This window comes from Podarcis pityusensis (assembly GCF_964106645.2).
Source record: "Podarcis pityusensis genome assembly, chromosome: 2".
In the NCBI taxonomy this organism is placed as follows: domain Eukaryota; kingdom Metazoa; phylum Chordata; class Lepidosauria; order Squamata; family Lacertidae; genus Podarcis; species Podarcis pityusensis.
In genome coordinates this window covers 3,890,020-3,908,314 of record NC_138029.1, presented here as the reverse complement: position 1 = coordinate 3,908,314, position 18,295 = coordinate 3,890,020, and the positions used below count along the sequence as shown (strand labels likewise).

General features: G+C 48.7%; 1 protein-coding gene across 6 annotated transcripts in view; it reads left to right on the top strand.

The window, feature by feature from the left end:
- The first annotated feature begins 1,652 nt into the window (after positions 1-1,652).
- The window catches only part of PDE1B (phosphodiesterase 1B), a 130,710-nt gene continuing 114,067 nt past the window's right edge, over positions 1,653-18,295 (top strand). Inside the window, exons 1-2 of one of the 6 annotated variants that reach the window (XM_080990043.1) lie at positions 1,653-1,667; positions 2,697-2,814. In XM_080990043.1, coding sequence (XP_080846169.1) covers positions 2,708-2,814 — 107 coding nt within the window. In that variant the 5' untranslated portion in view covers positions 1,653-1,667; positions 2,697-2,707. Of the gene's footprint in view, positions 1,668-1,835; positions 2,030-2,192; positions 2,547-2,696; positions 2,815-18,295 lie in introns of those variants that run through there. The other 5 variants (XM_080990040.1, XM_080990039.1, XM_080990042.1 and 2 more) reach the window with 5 other exon arrangements.

Here is an 18,295-nt window from a genome sequence, read left to right as displayed (position 1 = left end):
CCAGGAGGGCAATGGATACTTGAACGGGATATCCTGATGCAGCCATTTTGATGCAGCTATTGTTCAACAATTGAGAGACAGAAATCCACACCAATCTACTTCAGCTCATCTAGAGATCTACCAGCAGAGGTGTAGTGGTTCAGAATAGCAGGGAGCATAGATGCGGAGCTTTGAACCATGGAAAATATGTCTTCTCACCCTTTCTGCTGATTGGAGCCAACCAGAGGGAAAGAGGAGGCGAGAGAGCCACTGGCTCCCAGGGTCACCCTGGAAAAGAAAACTGAAGAGGAGTTGTTCCATTTGCTCCAAGGCTCAGCATTTAGGAACACTGGAAAGACAAGGTGCTTTGGTTTCAAGAAAAGGATGTGCACGTTCTGAGAAAGACAGGGTTACTTAAAGGAAAATGCTGCTCTGAAAGCAGATATTGGAGCAAATCATTTGCCCAACCTTAAAAAGGTAAAGGGACCCCTGACCATTAGGTCCAGTCGAGGCCGACTCTGGGATTGTGGCGCTCATCTCGCTTTATTGGCCAAGGGAGCCGGCATACAGTTTTCGGGTCATGTGGCCAGCATGACTAAGCCGCTTCTGGCAAACCAGAGCAGCGCACGGAAACGCCGTTTACCCTCCCGCCGGAGCGGTACCTATTTATCTACTTGCACTTTGACGTGCTTTCGAACTGCTAGGTTGGCAGGAGCAGGGACCGAGCAACGGGAGCTCACCCCATCGTGGGGATTCGAACCGCTGACCTTCTGATGGGCAAGTCCTAGGCTCTGTGGTTTAACCCACAGCGCCACCCGCGTCCCTCATTTAGTCCCTCATTGCCCAACCTTAGAAGGCTGTATAATCTTAAAAAGCAGTGTGGCTGTGAGTTGTGTGGCTGTGACCAGGCCTGTGCAGAGCTTGTCTGTGGCCTGGGGTGAAAGTTCTGTTAAAATAAAGTTATAAACTCAAGCAAAAAAAGTAGCTGGTCCCTGGTGGGCCCCCTGGCAAGCTTTGGCCTCTGAGGCCTGGGGCCAGGGTCCCCAGCTGCTCCTCCCCGCGGCCCCTCTGCATGGGCTTGGCTATCACTATCATGAAGAGATCCTGCAGTTTGGAATTTCATAGAATCATAAAACTGTAGGACACAACTCAGTCAGGCCAATACACCCAGGGAGGACTTGAAGCCTGAGCAGGGGGAGAGTTCTGAGAGCTGGACAGAGAGGGGCACTTGGCCCCTGGACCTGAGGTTCCCCATCATGGGCATAGCCAAAGAGGGGGAGCTGCCCCCAATCAATCAAAAGCAGCACAAATCTGAGGTTTAGCACCCCCCAACAAAAATCCCTGCTATGCCCATTATCCCCATCCCCGATGTTGAGAATATGGAGCGTGATGGACCAGTGGAACTGACTTAGTAAAAGGCTGTGCAGCAGCCAGACATTGAGAGCACATCTCTTCCCAAGGAATCCTGGGAATTGCAGTTTGTTAAGAGTGCCAACAATTGCAGGTCTGTTAGGGGTAAACTACAGTTTCCAGGAGTCTTGGGGGCGTGGGATGTATAGTGCGTGTCTTAGTGGCTACAAGTTTCTATGTTCCTAAGCATACGTTGACACAGGCCGAAGGCTGCCTGGTGGCTTCTGCCCGTCCTCAGAGGTTCTCTCGTCAGAGCGGAGCGCTGGAGTAGGAAACAGGTGCGCGACTCGGTCCCGCGGATTCTCCGCGCAACGGTGCTCCAAGGTAATTGCTGGCTGGCTGCCTTGCGCTGCCCTGCCCGGCCCGGCCCGCCTCCTTCGCCCAGCCTCTCCCGCTGCCGCACTGCCCGCGCCGCCGCGCCAGCAACAGGGGCGAGCCGCGCTGCTGCTGGCCGCTTGCAGAAAGTTGCGCTCTGCCAGCGACGCTTCCACCGGAATCCGGATGCGCTCCGAGGAGGCAGCAGCCGCCGCCGCCGCCCCATTATCACCATCCCCAGCAGCTGCGCCCGGGCTGCTCCTCTCCGGGACGTCGCCGCCGCCGCCCAGGGGTCTCCCCGGGCAGAGAGGGCGACTGGAGCCGGGTAATGGTCGCGAGGGCGGCCTTCGCCGAGGATGGAGGCTGCGGGGGTCGCGGGCTTTTGTGGCCCAGCGCGGGGGCCATTTTGGCTTCGCCTCGCCTCCCCTGCAGGCACCTGCCAGGGCGCGCGGGACTCGGCGGCCTTTCCCGCTTGCCTTCCCCGGAGAAGCGAGGGAAGGAGGCGCGCGCGGTTCATCTTCTCCGCTGAGGAGCCGCGCGTGGGAGCCGAGAGGGGAAGGAGAGTGGATCGCGGGAGCCGGGCCGAGGAGGAGGAGGGATCGCACGGGAAGCCACCCTCCCTCCCTCGGTTAAGGGAGGCCATTAAGACCGGCGCGGGGGGGATTGGCTGCAGCTCCCCCAACAACGGATGATTCAGGCGGCTCGCTTCGCCCGAGCCCGCCCCCCGCCCCCCGCTTCTTGCGCACCAGCCCCGGCCGGCGAGTCCTCCAGGCAGCGCCGAGCGCCCAGCAAGCCACCCGGTTACGTGGGGTAACCAGCTAGCGCGCAAAGGCAGGGAGAGGGTGCGCGCTTGCTTGCTTGTGGGGGGAGAGCATTGCCTGCCCCCCCACGCGCGGGAGTGGGGCTAGAAGATCGGTGGGGAGGGGAATCGAGGCGCTTGCTCTCTCGGGGCTCACCATTTCTTTTCTCTCTTTCTCCCCGTCTGGTGTCAGAAGCAGCGGCGATGGAGGTCCCGCAGCTCGACCTGCTGGAATCCCCCGAGGGCTGCCCCTCTCCCCTGGAGCTCAAGTCCGCCCCCAGTAAGAAGATGTGGGTCAAGCTCCGGGCGCTGTGAGTAACCCCATGTACTTGCTTCCCCCCCGCCCCCTTGGGCCTTTCTGTCTGCCTGTGGCTCCGCCGCCAAACTCTTTCGGATCTTCCCCATCTGGCGTCCCTGGGCACCGCGGAGGCTTCTCCGATCTCCCGGACACCAATCGCTCGTTGCGCCCGGGCTGGGTGGGGGCGAGGACTATGCCAGGCTTGGAGGGCAGGGTTGCTGCTGCTGCGGTGCCTTGTCGGCGCAGGGGGAGACGACGCCTGGCCGGGCTTGTAGTAGCGCTGGTCCCGCTCGCCCCCCCCCCCCGCCCCGTGTTTTCTAGACCCTGGACCGGGACGTGTGCATCCTCCTCAGCTCAGGGTTCGCTCAAGCTTTTGTCTGCCCCAACAAGTTTAGGCAGTTCGATTCTCGCTATGCTCCTGCCGCTGTCATGGGGGAACTGCCAGGCTTTACCGCTGGGGGGCTAATTTTTTTTTGCCGCAGCAATTAATAGCATTTGACGAACTGTCTCCAGCTGCTTTGGTGTGGGGAAACCCATGTACCCCCCACAACCGCCAGCAGCGCTTGTTGATCTTTCCATATTGTGAGACGAAGTCATCTGCATGCAATGTGCAACAGTCTTAGTGAGCTTGCGTTGCCTAGGTCGGGGGTTGTTGTTGTTTTAGCTGCATCCATGGGGACTAGAAACTTGCCATGCGTTCCAGACAGAACTTGTTTGCACCATTTTTTCTGTGACTTAGTGCTTGAATAATGCAAAAGTGGGTGATCTAGAGCAGGAAGTAGCACCGAAAAGACCAACAAGAAAACCAGTAGTGCATGGGATGGGGCATAGGAAGCCACCCTGCAGCAAAACAGAGTATATATCCATTTTATCCAGTGTTGTCTACTAGTGACTGGCAGTGCTTATCTGAAAGAAGATCATTGCATTGCTTGCTTTCTGGTTCCTTGAGAAACAAACAAAACAACAACCTGGAGATGCCAGGGAACCTGTGACCTTCTACCCATGGGTGTAGCCAAGGCGTGGCAGGGGGTGGCAGAAATCCCCCCTAAATCCATCAAAATCAATATATCAATATAAAAAAATAAAAATCTGCCCCCCTAACCAAAATCCTGGCTGTGCCCATGCTTCCACCCTAGCAGCTGTTTGGATACTGCTCAACACCCTGGAGGGTTCCTTGGACTATACCCTACATCCATATGCTCTGGGGAAGGTCCTTAGCTCAGGGATAAGTGTACTTGCTTTGAATGTTGAAGGTCCTTGGTTCAATTTCCCATCTCCAGTTAGGGCTGCGAATATCTTCAGCTACTAGGCATAGAAGTCTGAGCCAGAGACCAATGGAGCAATGGCCGAGCCAGTACAAGGTGGCTTCCTATGTTCCTAGGCTGACCACGTTGGTGTGGCTTGATAGTTATGAGACCGAGCGACAAATGGGGCAGCTCTGGGTTCAAAGCTTGCCCTTGTGGTGAACTTACCAGGGGGCCTTAGCAAAGCCCAGATTTGCTGAGTCTCACCACCAGCAGCAATGTAGGGATGGTAGCGCTGACCTCCTTGCCTTGCAGAGTTTGTCATAAGAATTGCGCTGTGACAATGGCGTATGTGAAGCTCTTCAAGCATTTTTATTGCTAACCATTTCCAGGGATCGGGGCAAGTCCTGCATGGCTTGTAGGTGGCAGGAATGAAATGCTGCGTTCTAAGCACAACTCGCCAGGGAGAAAACCCCGTTGAGGAGTTGTTAGAATTTCTATACTGCCCTTCCTCTGAGGAGCACAGAGCATTTTTACAATATAAAAACACAAAAAAATACACAGCATGGTAACAAACAAAAACCACAACCCCTCACCCATTATTATTATTATTGTGGAATTTACTTCAGAGTAAACATGCTGAGGATTGCACTGCAAATTAGCTGCCTGCCACCAAAGAGATCTGTGGCCCCCAAAGCATCTTTTTATTGTTGCAAACCTGACGTCGAATTCATTGGGCCAAGTGCAGAGGTTTGTGTTGGTTGGAAGAGGCAGGCTGGGATCTGACGCTTCCGTAAATACAAATTCCCAGTTTCTGGCTACAGAACCCCTTGCATCTTATTCCCTTGCTACCTGAAGGCACAGAGGTCTCCTTCTGAAGCTGCCCTTGCAGGCAGGCTCTGTTCCAAAAGAGTCCTTTCTTTCCTGAGGGAGTGAAGGGATAATCATGAAGTAGCTTAAGATTGTGTTCTTCGTGCAATCTTGCCCCACATTAGATCTCTTTAAGTGCTTGCATATGCTGAATTTTGTTGTTGTTGGAATTATGAAACTGGATGTGACCTGGTCACCTGAAGGAGATGTCGGGCGCAGTTCAGTGGCAGAACACTTGCTTTGCAAGCAGAAGGTCCCAGGTACTGTCCTGGCCATCTCCAGGCAGGGCTGGGAGAGGCTCTTGGGTGAAATCCTGTTGCCAGTCAGTCTAGACAGTACTGAGCTAGATGGACCCCATGGTCTGACCTGCGAATGGCAGCTTCCAACAAAGTCATCCTTCGCTCCATAGTGCTGTTCCACCCTCCCAAGCGAACACTCAACAGCCAGCTTGTTGCATTGCAGGGGGCTGGACTGGATGACCCTCAGAGTCCCTTCCAACTCTACAATCCTATGATTCTGTTTGGAGGCCAGGGTTCAAATCCCCATTCAGCCATGAAACTCACTGGGTGACCTTTGGTCAGCTGTCATCTCTCAGGCTAGCCAACCTCACAGGGTTGTTGTGGCCCCTTATGAACCTTGGAAGAAGAGTAGGATGAAAACAGGAATGAAATAAGGTGCGCTGTGTGGCTGCTGCCCTGTGGCCAGATAGCTGGCTCACCCACATGCTTTAAGTTTTCTGGCTCTCCTTTTCATTCAGGCTCTCTAGGAATCTGGCTTAAACTCCAGGGGACAATTTGTGAATCAGGCTCCAGGGATTATTCTGGGAGCCATCCCACGGCTGCAACATGTTATGTTTAAAGCTTGCTTTTAGCAGAGCAGAGTGCCAATTCACACCTCTCCGACACTTGCAAAGGGTAGAAAGGAGGTGAGCATGTTCACCTGTCAGCAGCTCAGCAAGGGTGCGTTTTAATTCATCCATAATGCTTCAAAGAAGGAGGGGAGGAAACCCGCTCTGCGGTGTGGTTAAACTGTGTCTAGCTTGAAGGTGCTGGAAATTGCAAATGTCTTTTTTCCTGCTTGGGCAGTTTTCTTAAAATGAAACTGGATGGTGGTGCAGTGTAGTAGAGAGATGCAAATGGCAAATGGGTGAGCGTGGGGACAGGGACCTTAGCGCAGTGGTAGAAGACCTCCTCAGCAAGTACAGCAGGGATTGTGGCCCCCCAGCTGCGGTTCAGCCCCAAGGATAGTGGAAGTTGGAGTCCAGCAACATCTGGGAAGGCATAGCTTCCCCAAAACCGATATAGAAAGACTCAGGATCAGTCTCTGGCATCTGCATCTAAATGGTCAGGTAGCAGGTAATAGGAGAGACCTTTTCCTGTAGGAGCTTGGAGAGCCACTGCCAGTCAGAGTAGACAGTACTAGATGGTCAAATAGGCTGGCCTGATGTAAGGCACCTTCCTCTGTGTACCTGTAGTGGTTGGTTCAGGTAGCAGGTTTTGGGGAGTACTTCTGCCTGAAACTGTCTGCTAGGCAGCATTGGTTGGGAAACTGACATTGCTGGACTCCTCCAACTCCCATTAACACGCTCAGCGGTTAGGGATGATGGGAGCTGTGGTTCAATATCATTTGGAAGACACCAGGGCTAGATGGACCAACTTGACTCAATTTAAGGTAGCTTCATATGTTAGCCTGACTCACCTTCAATCCGAGTTTCCTGTTAGCCTGACCTACCTTCCTTGCAGTGAAATCAGCTAAGGATACATTTATAGTCTACTCTTGGTCCCTCCCTTGAAACAGGACAGGGAAAAGCCTAATTGAAACATAGGGTCCCTGATCCACACAAAAAGTTGCACAGGTTGCTCTTGTCCCTACTTCATAGCAGCGGAAATGAAATTGGGGTTTAGAGATTTGGCTAAAGTCTGCCCAGTTCTTCTCTATGCACTGAGAACCTGAGGTGTGAAGGCGACACTTGTACAGGAGGTGGGATTTGCTGCCGATCCCTGAGCAGTGAACACTTGGTGGCAAACTCTGATTTCCTGCTGTGCAGTGTGTGAATGGGCTCCGTGTTTCATAGGGCAGGCAGGGACCTTATTCCCACGGAGCTGGAAAATGTATCTGGCCAGTACTGCTGCAGGTGGGAACTCACAGGACTGACTGCTTCCTTACCCACAGAGGGGGAAAAAGATTCCTGCACATAGAAAATCAGCATGTCAGGGAGAAAGCCAGGCTGGACATGCTAGTTTTCTGTGTGCAAGGGGCTTTTCTTGGCACACAGATGTGCCCATCTGCCTGTGGTCTGGAAGCCAAATTAGACAGGATGCAGTAAACATGTGGAGTGATTGTCAGTGGTGTTTGTTTTTCTTTCACAGTGGGCTCTGAATTTTGACTGCCACATTGGTGCCCACAGACCATTTAATTTCCCCCCTTTAGCATCCTCCTTACACCCATCAAGTTGAATCCCCCCATCATTCTACAAGCCATTCATTTCACTGAGCATTTGTGGGATCAGATTGCATACGAAAGAGAGAAATTGTTTCTCTGCTTCCCTTGCACCAAGCCATGCACATGCAATTATAAACCTTTATCCTGTCTTCTAAACTAAATATCCTCATTTCTATTAGCCTTTTCTCACGAGGAAGCTTCTGCTGTCTGTTGATGCCCCTCCTGCCCCCTTTCCAGCCCTGCAATGTCCCATGGATAGACAAGCTTATCCACAAAGTAAACATCCTTTGATTTTGCGGCCTGATTTCAGTTGTGACGCAAGGCATGGCAAAACACTGATCTGCGCACGTCTCCATCTGTGCATGCGTGCGTTCCCATACAGTGTGTGCTAGCTTGTACACATGAAGAATTCACCTGTGGCCTGCCTGAGTCACAGATTGCTGCTATGCTCAGCATGTCGCCTTGGGGGCCAATACCTGAATGCATGTCATTTAAGATAAGGCAGTGGTTATGTGCAACACTTGCTGAGGTGAATGTTGCATCGGTGACCCGCGTTGCATTCATATTGGATGCAACTCAGTCTGTCCTAAGTTTTCTCCAAATTCCAGCTCCCTTAAGCCTGCATGTGCCTCTTGGCTGTTTCCTGTTGGATGAAAGGTGGGTGCCCACATTGCCAAGACTGTGGGAAGTGATGGGTGCCTGTGCCTCAACTCCCTCCCTGACTTTATGGCCTGCTGGCAACAGAAGTTGCCATTGATGCTACTTTTTTTGGTGCTTCTCCTTACGCCAGGCATTGCTCAATGACCAGACATGTATTGGGGGCTTCTAGTTGGTGGTTTAAATGTCTTGCTTGCTAAGTATAGCTCTCAGAATAAGTTGGGGGTGGGGTGGGCTTCTGGTAAGTGAGGCTCTAAGATCCCTGGGTGATGAGAAGACGATTCATGAGGATTTCTAACTTCCAATTGTTTCTAACAATGGTAACAACAAATGACTCCCTCTCCTCCCCCAATTTTACTGCTGAAATGAAAGGGTGGGGGAAGCAGGAGTTGGTTTTTGTGTGAAAGGGCTATGAGCTCAGTTCACTTCTGTAACTGTGGACAAATTCTTGGGCTAAGTGTGTCTGTGGATAAGTTGCTTTTCATAATCAAGTGAACCGTGCTGGAATGCCAGCGTCTCTCAGGCCATAAAACTCAATTATTTTTCATTAGGGTTGAACACCTTACTGTGGTTTGTGAGTGAGTAAAGAAGGGCTGGGGAACCTTCCATATATTGTTGGACTCCAGCGTCCATCAGCCCCAACCATCACAGCCAATGTTCAGGGACAATGGGAGCTGTAGTCCAACAACACCTGAAGTGGCACAGGTTCCCCATCCCAGATCTAAAAGCACCATCCATTTTTGGCATTTGCTATGAACACATTTGCATGCTTTTGATGCTCTACGTCATGGCATCATGCCCCATCTTTTCCCCCTTTGAATGTCCTCTGCTTCATTTTCCTACCATTTATTTCTGGTGATAAAACTGTTGACTTCACATGATTCTGTTGATGATGTCACAAGGTGATGTCTGGCTGTGTTGTCATGGAGATATTTACTAATATCACTTGGAGTTTTTACACACACACACACACACACACACACACACACAGATAATCTTTTGGGTTGTGTGAGATGTGCAACTTTCAAAAAGAAGATTTAAACCAGATGATATTTAGTGCAGACCCTCTTCCTTTCCTTCCTTCTTTTGAAAGGCCTCAGCTTGGGAACCTGTAGAATTGCTGATTTATTAATTTCAGTGTATAGCTCACCGTTCCTCCAAGGAGCTCAAGGTGGTGTCTACAGTTTTCCCCTTCCCCAGGGGTTAGTTAGACTGTGACTGGTTCAGAGTCACCCAGAGAGCTTCAAGGCTGAGTTGGGGTCTGATCCCTGGCTCTCCCAGATGTTGGTTAAGCACTCTAGACACTGCACCACACTGACTCTTGTGCACATGTGCCCACCCTCTCTGAGCCTTCCCTGTTTGGCCTCCTTGCTTGTGTGTGTGTGTGTCATGTAAAGCACATGCAAGGGGCAATATAGGATATACAACCCAAAAGGACAAGGTTGCTGGAAATATTGGTGAGATATGCATTGGTGGGGGAATGTCGGGGGTTCACTGAGGTTGGATCTACACAAGAGGAAGGGAAATGTGCCACTTCCAAGCCTGCATTTCCCTCCTGATGTAGATGTGAGTGTAGGGGTTCCCCCCCTTTCAGGGAAGGGGCACTAGAGGAGTTTTTAACCTTTCTCTGGCTTGCTGATTTCTTCCTTGCAAAAGCCCCCACCCCCAATGTAAAATAAAAACCCCAATCTCTTCTGTCCAAAGTGGTCTCCTAAGGTCAGAAGAAACCCAGCTTCAGGGTGAAATGACCAGAGAAGAATGGGTGGGTGGGGCGGGGAGGGTTAAGCAGCCCCTTCCAATGTCTGGCTCTCATTTTCAGAAGCCTTCCAATACTCTCCTTTGGGCATTGTCGGCTTGCTGGTGGAGTTCGTTTATTTTGTATCTCACCTTTAGTTTCAGCAGGTGATGACTTCATGTGTCTCTACACCCCCTGAGACTGCCCCCCCCATGTGTTAGGGGATACTCAGACAATTGTGAAGGGACAGGTGAGGCTAGGGGCCGTTTAGGAAGGATGGGACTTGTTTGTGTGCTGTGGGAAGCAGCACCCTCTCTCAAAGCACATTGAACCCTCTTAAAAAAACTTACCTGTCTGTCCCCTTCCTAGATTTTTTTGAAGTGACATAAGCTTCAAAAGACATAAGCAGGGTTGTGGGAGCTGCATTCTCATCCCATGGGATGATCCAGTGCTTGAGGGAATGCCAGTCTGTGTGCTTTTCTCCTTCTACTGTTTAGGATGCAAATGTAGTCACTCTTGTTTTGCTTCGCCTATGGCGATGCTTTACAATAATTGAGCTTCAACTGCTTTATGCTAACTCTCTCTACTCATTTGTGCTTTTGTTTTTATGCTTTGTGATGGGAATAGTTTGCTAATCCTTTCTTTCTTTCTTTCTTTTTTTTTTGGGGGAGTCTGCGTGTTAACTTTCCAATCTGCCTGTAGCAGTCTTTTTGCAATCTGGTGCCCTCCAGATATAGATGGACTTCAGCTCAGCATAGTCAACCGTCAGGAATGATAGTCACCACCGGAATCCAAAGAGTCTGGAGGGCATTAGGTTGGGGAAGCAGGGCTCACAGTAAAATATTTTGTTAGTGTCTTTACTTGCATGGAGTTTTTGCTGCCTTCTCCCTCTCCCTCTCCCTCTCCCTCTCTCTCTCCTTCCCATTGCCATTGTTTCCTTCTCTCCTAAGCTGAATGGGAAAGACCTGCGCAACTGGTCCTGCCCAGTAATGGGACTGCATGACAGTTTCATGCCACTGTCGGTGTATATAGGGCCTTGGAGGAACTGTTAGCCCTGAAAGGGGAGAGAAGGAAGTGGTGTAGGGAGCCAAGGAATGCAGGAAGCTGCTTCATACTGAATCAGACCATTAGTCCATTTAGCTCTGCAGTGTTTATATTGATTGGTGACAGCTTTCCAGGGTTTCTGAGAAGGGCCTCTACTTACCAGGAAATGCCGGGGATTGAAACCAGGGCCTTCTGCCTGCATGGCTGATGCTTTGCCCCTGAGCTGCAACCCTTCCTTCCCCATCTTTTCTCAAACACCATCTGGAAATCATGCTGAAATCTCCCCTTCCCTGATTTGACTGCTGATGCTCACATGGGGTTTTTCATGACCCTGCCCTCTTCCATGTTTCCCTTCCTGCATTCTTATGTTTTCTGGAGCAGCATGCAGCATGAGTGGTGCCGCGTTTCTCCCACAGCAGAATGATCTGTTTTATTTATTTTTATTTGCAACATTTGTATGGCACCCAAAAGCAGCATTCTCTGCGTGGCTCACAAGGATAAAACTTTAAAAAAAGAAAAAAGAAAGAAAAAGAAAAACATAGCAGTCATTCAGCTGTCAATATAAAAAAGCAACAACATAAATTTCTCAGCAACGGCAAGTCAAAGAGTATAATCAGCTACATGGCATCACCAAAAACAGAATTTAACATCCAGTGGAGGAAAAGTGCACAGATCTAAAAAGCCTGGAGGGGCAGAAAAGAATCAGAACAATAAGGTCCAGAAAGGGTGTACAGTGGTACCTCTGGTAACGAACTTCATTCCGGAGGTCCGTTCTCAACTCAAAACTGTTCTTACCCTCAGGCACGCTTTTGCTAATGGGGCCTCCCGCTGTGCTAATGGGGCCTCCACTCGCATCTACTTCCGGGTTAGTAGAGCCCATAACCCGAAGCGTTCGCAAGGAGGACGGTTCGTAACCAGAGGTACAGTGGTGCCCCGCAAGACGAATGCCTCGCAAGACGGAAAACCCGCTAGACGAAAGGGTTTTCCGTTTTGGAGGTGCTTCGCAAAACGAATTTCCTATGTGCTTGCTTCGCAAGACGAAAATGTCTTGCGAGTTCCTGCAGGGTTTTTTTCCTTTTTCCCTTTTTCCCAAGCCGCTAAACCGCTTATCAGCTGATGGCTAAGCCGCTTAACAGCTGATGGTAAGCCGCTTATCAGCTGATCGTTAAGCCGCTTATCAGCTTATCGTTAAGCCGCTTATCAGCTGATCCACTAAGCCTGCTAAGCCGCTAATACTGTAGCACTAATCCGCTAAACTGCTAATGGGCTTGCTTCGCAAGACGAAAAAACCCGCAAGACGAAGAGACTCGCGGAACGGATTCTTTTCGTCTTGCGAGGCACCACTGTATTACCGTATATATTGAATGGCATTTATATTCAGCTGTTTCTCTAAGGAGCTCAGATTGATGCTTATCCTACCAAGAGCTCTGTGAAGTAGGCTGAGCAGAGAGACAGGCAGAGTGATTGGCCCAAGAACATGGTTCAGTTTTATTTTGTATGCCCTTAGAAAGGAAAACAGATACAAACTGCCTACTTCTCATTGGCATGTATGAAAAACTATTTTTACATACATTCATATACATATGAGTTTATTGTTCTAGCCAAAGGCCATAACAATTTTGTAGCAAAAGTTTTAATAAAATAATGCAGAACACACATCTATAATAGGAGCCAGCATCCATGATGTAAGTTACCAGAGACACCAACAAGCTCAAATCCCGCTGGATTTCAGAAAAGGTGTGGGTGCATTTGTGTGTGTATAAAATGGGGAAAACAATCTGTATCACAAGAAGTATTTGTTTGGCAAGATGTAGCATGTCTGTTCATCCTGAAAACAATAAAATAAGTGTTTTAATGCTTCTCTTTTTTAAAAAAGGAAGGGTGAGAGGCATATGTTTCATTCCTAGCTGCAGCATCAGAAGCTTCTAGGTAGGATGATTGGGAAAGGCTTGGCTGAAGCACTGGAGAGGTGTCTTTAAGATTTAGGTCCAGTAAATGTTTGACATCTCTTATGATTTTGACTCAAGGTTGATTCCTACAGTCCCCTCATCACACAGCCAGGTGTGGTTTGACTTGATGCTTATTCTAGCAGGCTGGATGGCAGAGCTGTGCATGGCTCATCTGTCGTTTGCTCAGCTTTCCCTTAAGGTGGATGATGAATCTGTGAATTTTCTTCCAGTTGCTTGAATAACGAATCCATCACTGTGCATCTTGGCTGCATTCAGAGTCCCATTTAAATCGGCTGTCAGTAGGTGCCTGTGTTCAAATGCACAACTGTGTTTGGCTTTTGAAACTCTTAATGGCGCTTGAGCCTTTCTTTCCCCTGGCTCAGAGGAGGTTGGAGGCAGACAGAATTTGTCTTAATATGACATGAGGTTTGCAGTTGCCAGTGACCTCTGCAGTCACTCCTGAGAAATCAGGTTAGTTCGCCTAGGTATAATTAACTAGCTAAATTAAGGTTACCAGATTTCTTTCAATGAATCCGGGGACACTTTTCAACTTCAGTCAGAATGGATGGATTTTGTCAGGGGACTGATTTGTAAATCTGGGGACATCTGGTAACCTTAAGCTAAATGTCTGCTTTATGATAAACAGGTGTGTGTGCGGGGGGGGGGGAGGGCTTGGAGTGCTGAGCCTCTTAGGATGTGATGTGCATTTTGCACCCCAAGAATAATCCACGGAAAATGTATTGACTTCGTTTTGCTTGTTTGCCCTGCTGGTGGTCAGATCAGCCAGCATTGAGCATAGTGGGCAGCTTTCAGCATCGTCATAACATTCCCTCCAAGTGCAGTATTTTACTTTTCCCCAAAGGAATGAATGTCAATTGCCACTTATATTTATTTCATTTCATTTATGAATCGGTTCCCCTGAAATATCCCAAAGTGATGATGAACAACAAAAGGATAATAAAAACATCAACAATAAAAAACAGATTTAAAATGATTCCAAATTCAATACAGATACAGATGGGATAAAAAAAGAACCCTCCTCTTAAATGTCTTGTTGAAAACGGTCTTCAGTAGGTGCTGAAAAGACTTTAGACATGGTTCTTGCCTGCTGTGTAGTGGCAGGGAGTTCCAAAGGGCAGGTGCTGCCACACTAAGGCGTGATTCGTACATCGTATGGAATGGACCTCCTGATGCGATGGCGTTTCTTTTGTTTAAAGAAGCCTATTCAGGTTTGCAAATTTGACATGTATTTTCATAGAATCATAGAATCATAGAGTTGGAAGAGACCACAAGGCCCATCGAGTCCAACCCATACATTTTAATGTGTAAATTTCTTTCTTTCTTTTTCACCATATCTTTGTCTAGTGATGAGAGTGGTGCTGGTCCTGCTTTTGTGACCCACTTTAGATCAGGCTGTGGTCCAGCTGTGGGGCCTGACCCACCAGCTGAAGACAGGGAGCCCAGTTGGCAGTGTAGCCAATACTAAGGTGGCTGAACCAATGGTCTGATTCAGTATAAGGCAGCTTCCGGTGTACTGTGCTGTCTTTGAGCATCTGATTTATCTTTTGAGTGCTGCTGCTGTCTGGCTAGGCTTGTTTTAAAATCTTTGGAATATGGGTGCAGTTCCAGTGTCCAAGCCAGGTCAGCTCTGAAGACTCATGCCACTGCCGGTGATCTCAGGTCTCTGAAGCTACGTAGGGAAAGGGGGGGAAGATGCTTCCACAGAACCTGGTTAAATGCCTTCGCTCCTATGAGTGGGTTTATGCTTCCGCAAATGCCGTATTTATTGGGTGGGAACTTGGTGTCATCAAGGGGTGGAGTTTGGGGGGGCCTGAGTATTCTTCCAACCCCTGCAGTTGGGATGTGCTAAGGTGGTAGGGGACCATCCAGAGATAGGGGACCAAACTGTGAGCTTCTCCAACCCAGGATGACAGGCGCTCTCTGCCATCTTTGGATTTTTACCTCAGGTGTGCACTTAGAATCATGGAAACAGCTTTTAGTCTTCTTTTAAATGTATTTGTGGTTTTTGATGTTTTTAAGTGTCATGGGTAAATTGCTTTGGTGGTTTAGAAGGCATTTAATAAATTAATTGCAGTAATAATAATTTTTGAAGGTTTTCTTCTTCTGGACCAACACTTACTTTATTTATAAGAATATTCATAAACTACCAACTTCATAATAATAATAATAATAATAATAATAATAATAATAATAAATCACCCTTTATGAAAAAAGATCCCAGGGTAGTGTACAACATTTTTAAAATTACAGGACATCAGTGGTAAAAACATAATAGAAAGCATACTGACAGACATGCCAGACAAAAACATTCCTCTTCACATGTGGCACCAGGTGAGCCTCTCTGGGGCGAGCATCCCACCCCTGAGGAGCCACCACAGAAAATGCCTGTCCTCTTGTTGCCACCCTCCAAACCTCTCTGGGAGGGGCAACATAGAGAAGGGTCTCAGATGACAAGCGCAGGGTCCAGCTCGGTTTGTATGGGGAGAAGCGACCCTTAAGATATTGACTGAGGTCCTGGGCCTGGAATAGTAGTGGTAGTAATAATAATAAACAAATAAATACATAAATAATGGCAGTTTGCAATAAAAACATAAAAATATCATAAAAATGCAGCACCATTAAACACAGGATGAAGAACCAACACAGAATTAAATTAGTTCTTGAAAAATGCTTGGTGAAACAAATGCTTGGTGATCTAGTATTGGAATTCTATGTGCTTGTCTGATTTCAACAGTAGCAATGTTCCAGATTACTGATGCTGCCGGTCTTAAGAGCCTTAGTTTGCATGGAAACTGAATGGATGTGGATACTTTTTTCTCTTTTTTAATAGAGAGCACTGAATAATCCAGAGAGGTAGTTGGGTTAGTCTGATGCAGCAAGAATAACAATGAGTGTTGTAGTCCCCTTAAAGCAGACTTCCCCAACCTGGTGCCCTCTGGGTGTGGGACTATAATTCCCACCATCTCAGACTATGAATTGCTGGGGCTAATGGGAGTTGCAGTCCACCAACAGCACCAGGAGGACCACAGGCTGGGGAAGGCTGCCATCAAAGACTAGCAGACTTATTTTTGTGACAGAAGCTTTTGTGGAGCAGGGGTCACTTCCTCAAATGCGAGAAGTGTTCTCCACAGCCAACAAGAGATATGTCTGCATGGGCAGGTGGGAGAGAAGACAGTGATGAAACGCTAGGACCAAAAGGGCATGAAATGCAATGGGTTCAGCCTGTGACATTTCTATGCTGAGCTCAAATGCCTACAAGATAAGCGCGGTTGCCCTTCTGCAGCAGCGGTAATAGGTGATAACAGGATCTTCCAAGATTATTAAGGAATCTAGTGGTGCCTTAAGGAGTAAAAGATTTAGTGTGGCAGGAGTTTTCACAGTCCTGTGTGTTTTGGCCTCTTGTCAGCATTCAACAGAACCAGATTCCGTTAACCTGAATGAATCTTGGCTGAGGATTGTGAAACTGTGTGCTTTACGTATGTTGGTCGGCTTAGCTAAGCGGACTGTTGGCAAGGCTCCCAGGAGGACTTGGCAGACCTGTGAGATTTATACTTGAAAAATCAGACAATCAGAACAACTCTGTGCCTTGATATTGATCCTTACTGACTTTGTTTTGCAGACAAAGGTACCATAACTCTTGAATATTCACACTGAAGTCAGGGGCGCTTACACCAAAGTGAAGTGCCCTCGTGGTGATGGGCTGCAGCCTTCCAAGGGGGGGGGGGAGAAGACTGCCCCAAGCAGCTTTTAGGCATAGATGAATGCAGGGGTGATGGAACCTGTGGAGCCTTCGTCTCTTTGTTGGGACTCCAATTCCCACCAGCTGTAGCAAGCATGGTCAGTGGTCAGGGATGGTGGGAGCAGGGGCGGATTTAGAGTTGTGCCAGTGGTGTGCACTCACTGTGTGCTGAGCTGAGGGAGCGCCATCTCCCACCCTGTGGAACGCCCTCCCATCAGGCGTTAAGGAGATAAGCAAGTATATAACATTTAGGAAACACCTGAAGGCAGCCCGTGTATTGTGAAGCTTTCTAAGGTTTAATGTTTTGTTGTGTTTTTATGCATGCTGGAAGCTGCCCAGAGTGGCTGGGGCAACCCTGTCAGATGGGCTGGGTACAAATGAAGAATAATGATGATGATGATGATGATGATGATGATTATCAAAGCCCGGTAAGGAAGGCACTGGGCTTTGGGAAGGAAATGTGAGGCTCTGACAGGGTCATAGAGTCCTGCTGCCTCCTTCCTAGTGCTTTTTCAGCTTTGGGAAGGACATGGGAGGGCTCTAGGATCCTGCCACAACCTCACCCCTCTTTCCCAAAGTCAGGGCCTCCTTACCTACCTTTGGGAAGGCAGCGTGAGGACTGGTGGGGGAGTGCCAAATTTTGGCTTCGCGCAGGGTGCCATGGTACCCATGTCTGCTGCTGGTGGGAGTCTGGAAGGTCACAGGTTCCTCACCCCAGAATTAAAGAATACAGAACTCCTTTATTGTTACTGGAGCTTTCTAGGTCTGCCAAAATAATGCCTTGGGGTGGGACGGAGTGGGTATACACTTAGCATTCATGAAGGTACAGTGTGCTGCAGAAGAACCCAGAAATTGTACCAGAACTCAGCTCATAGCCTCTTTCCCCCCAAAACACACCTCCCCCCCCCAATGCATTTCATTTTATCCGTCTAAGTTGGAAAGGGAGGGGAGGGAGGGAAAATAAGCCTTTTTGTTGCTGCTGTTGTTAAATAATTGGGTGACAGAAAATCTTGCTGATCTCCTGCAAAGCAGCCATCTATCCTACCAGGCAATCGCATTCTGCAGCCCACCTGCCCCTGCCTCCAGCGAACAGATAACGTTTAGGCTGGCTCCCATCCCAAACTGCTCAACGTCCACTGGGCTCTGCATCCAGGTACCAGCATGTTGGTGATGACAACTCTAGATTCAAGGCAAGGAGGCTTTACCGCTTTTGTACATTTTCGCAATTGCAGCATTCCTAAAGGAACAGGGAATTGTTCCACAAATTAGGAACGTATGGTCAGAGAGAGAGAAACTTGCTCTAGGCAACCTAAAGGCCACGGCTGTTTTATGTCAGGAGAAAATCCCTGCACAGTAGCTGGTTGCTGACTAGAATATTATTGCATGTGACAATTGCCCATGTGGTTGTTAATTGTGGGTTCTGGTGTACGTATGTTGCTCTTTTTTTTTAATTGAGGGCCTATAGTGATCCAGTCCTTTCTTTTTGAAGATAATAGCATAGCTCTGGCACAGGCTTTACGCTTCATGCACCCGAAAAGTGGGCTTGAGTGCTTGAACAACTATGCCCCGATAGCATTTAGCATTAAACACAACACAGGATTCTCGGTGGTTTCTCCTGTAACAGACTGAGCAGCTAGTCTTTGGGAAGGTTGATGGTCACAATACAAGGCTTTGATGTTTGACTGCTGGGACACAACCATCTACATCAGGGGTGGCTACTCTTTTATGGCCCAAGGACTGCATTCACTCTTGGCCAATCTTGTGGCAGCCACATATCAGCAATGGATGTGCCC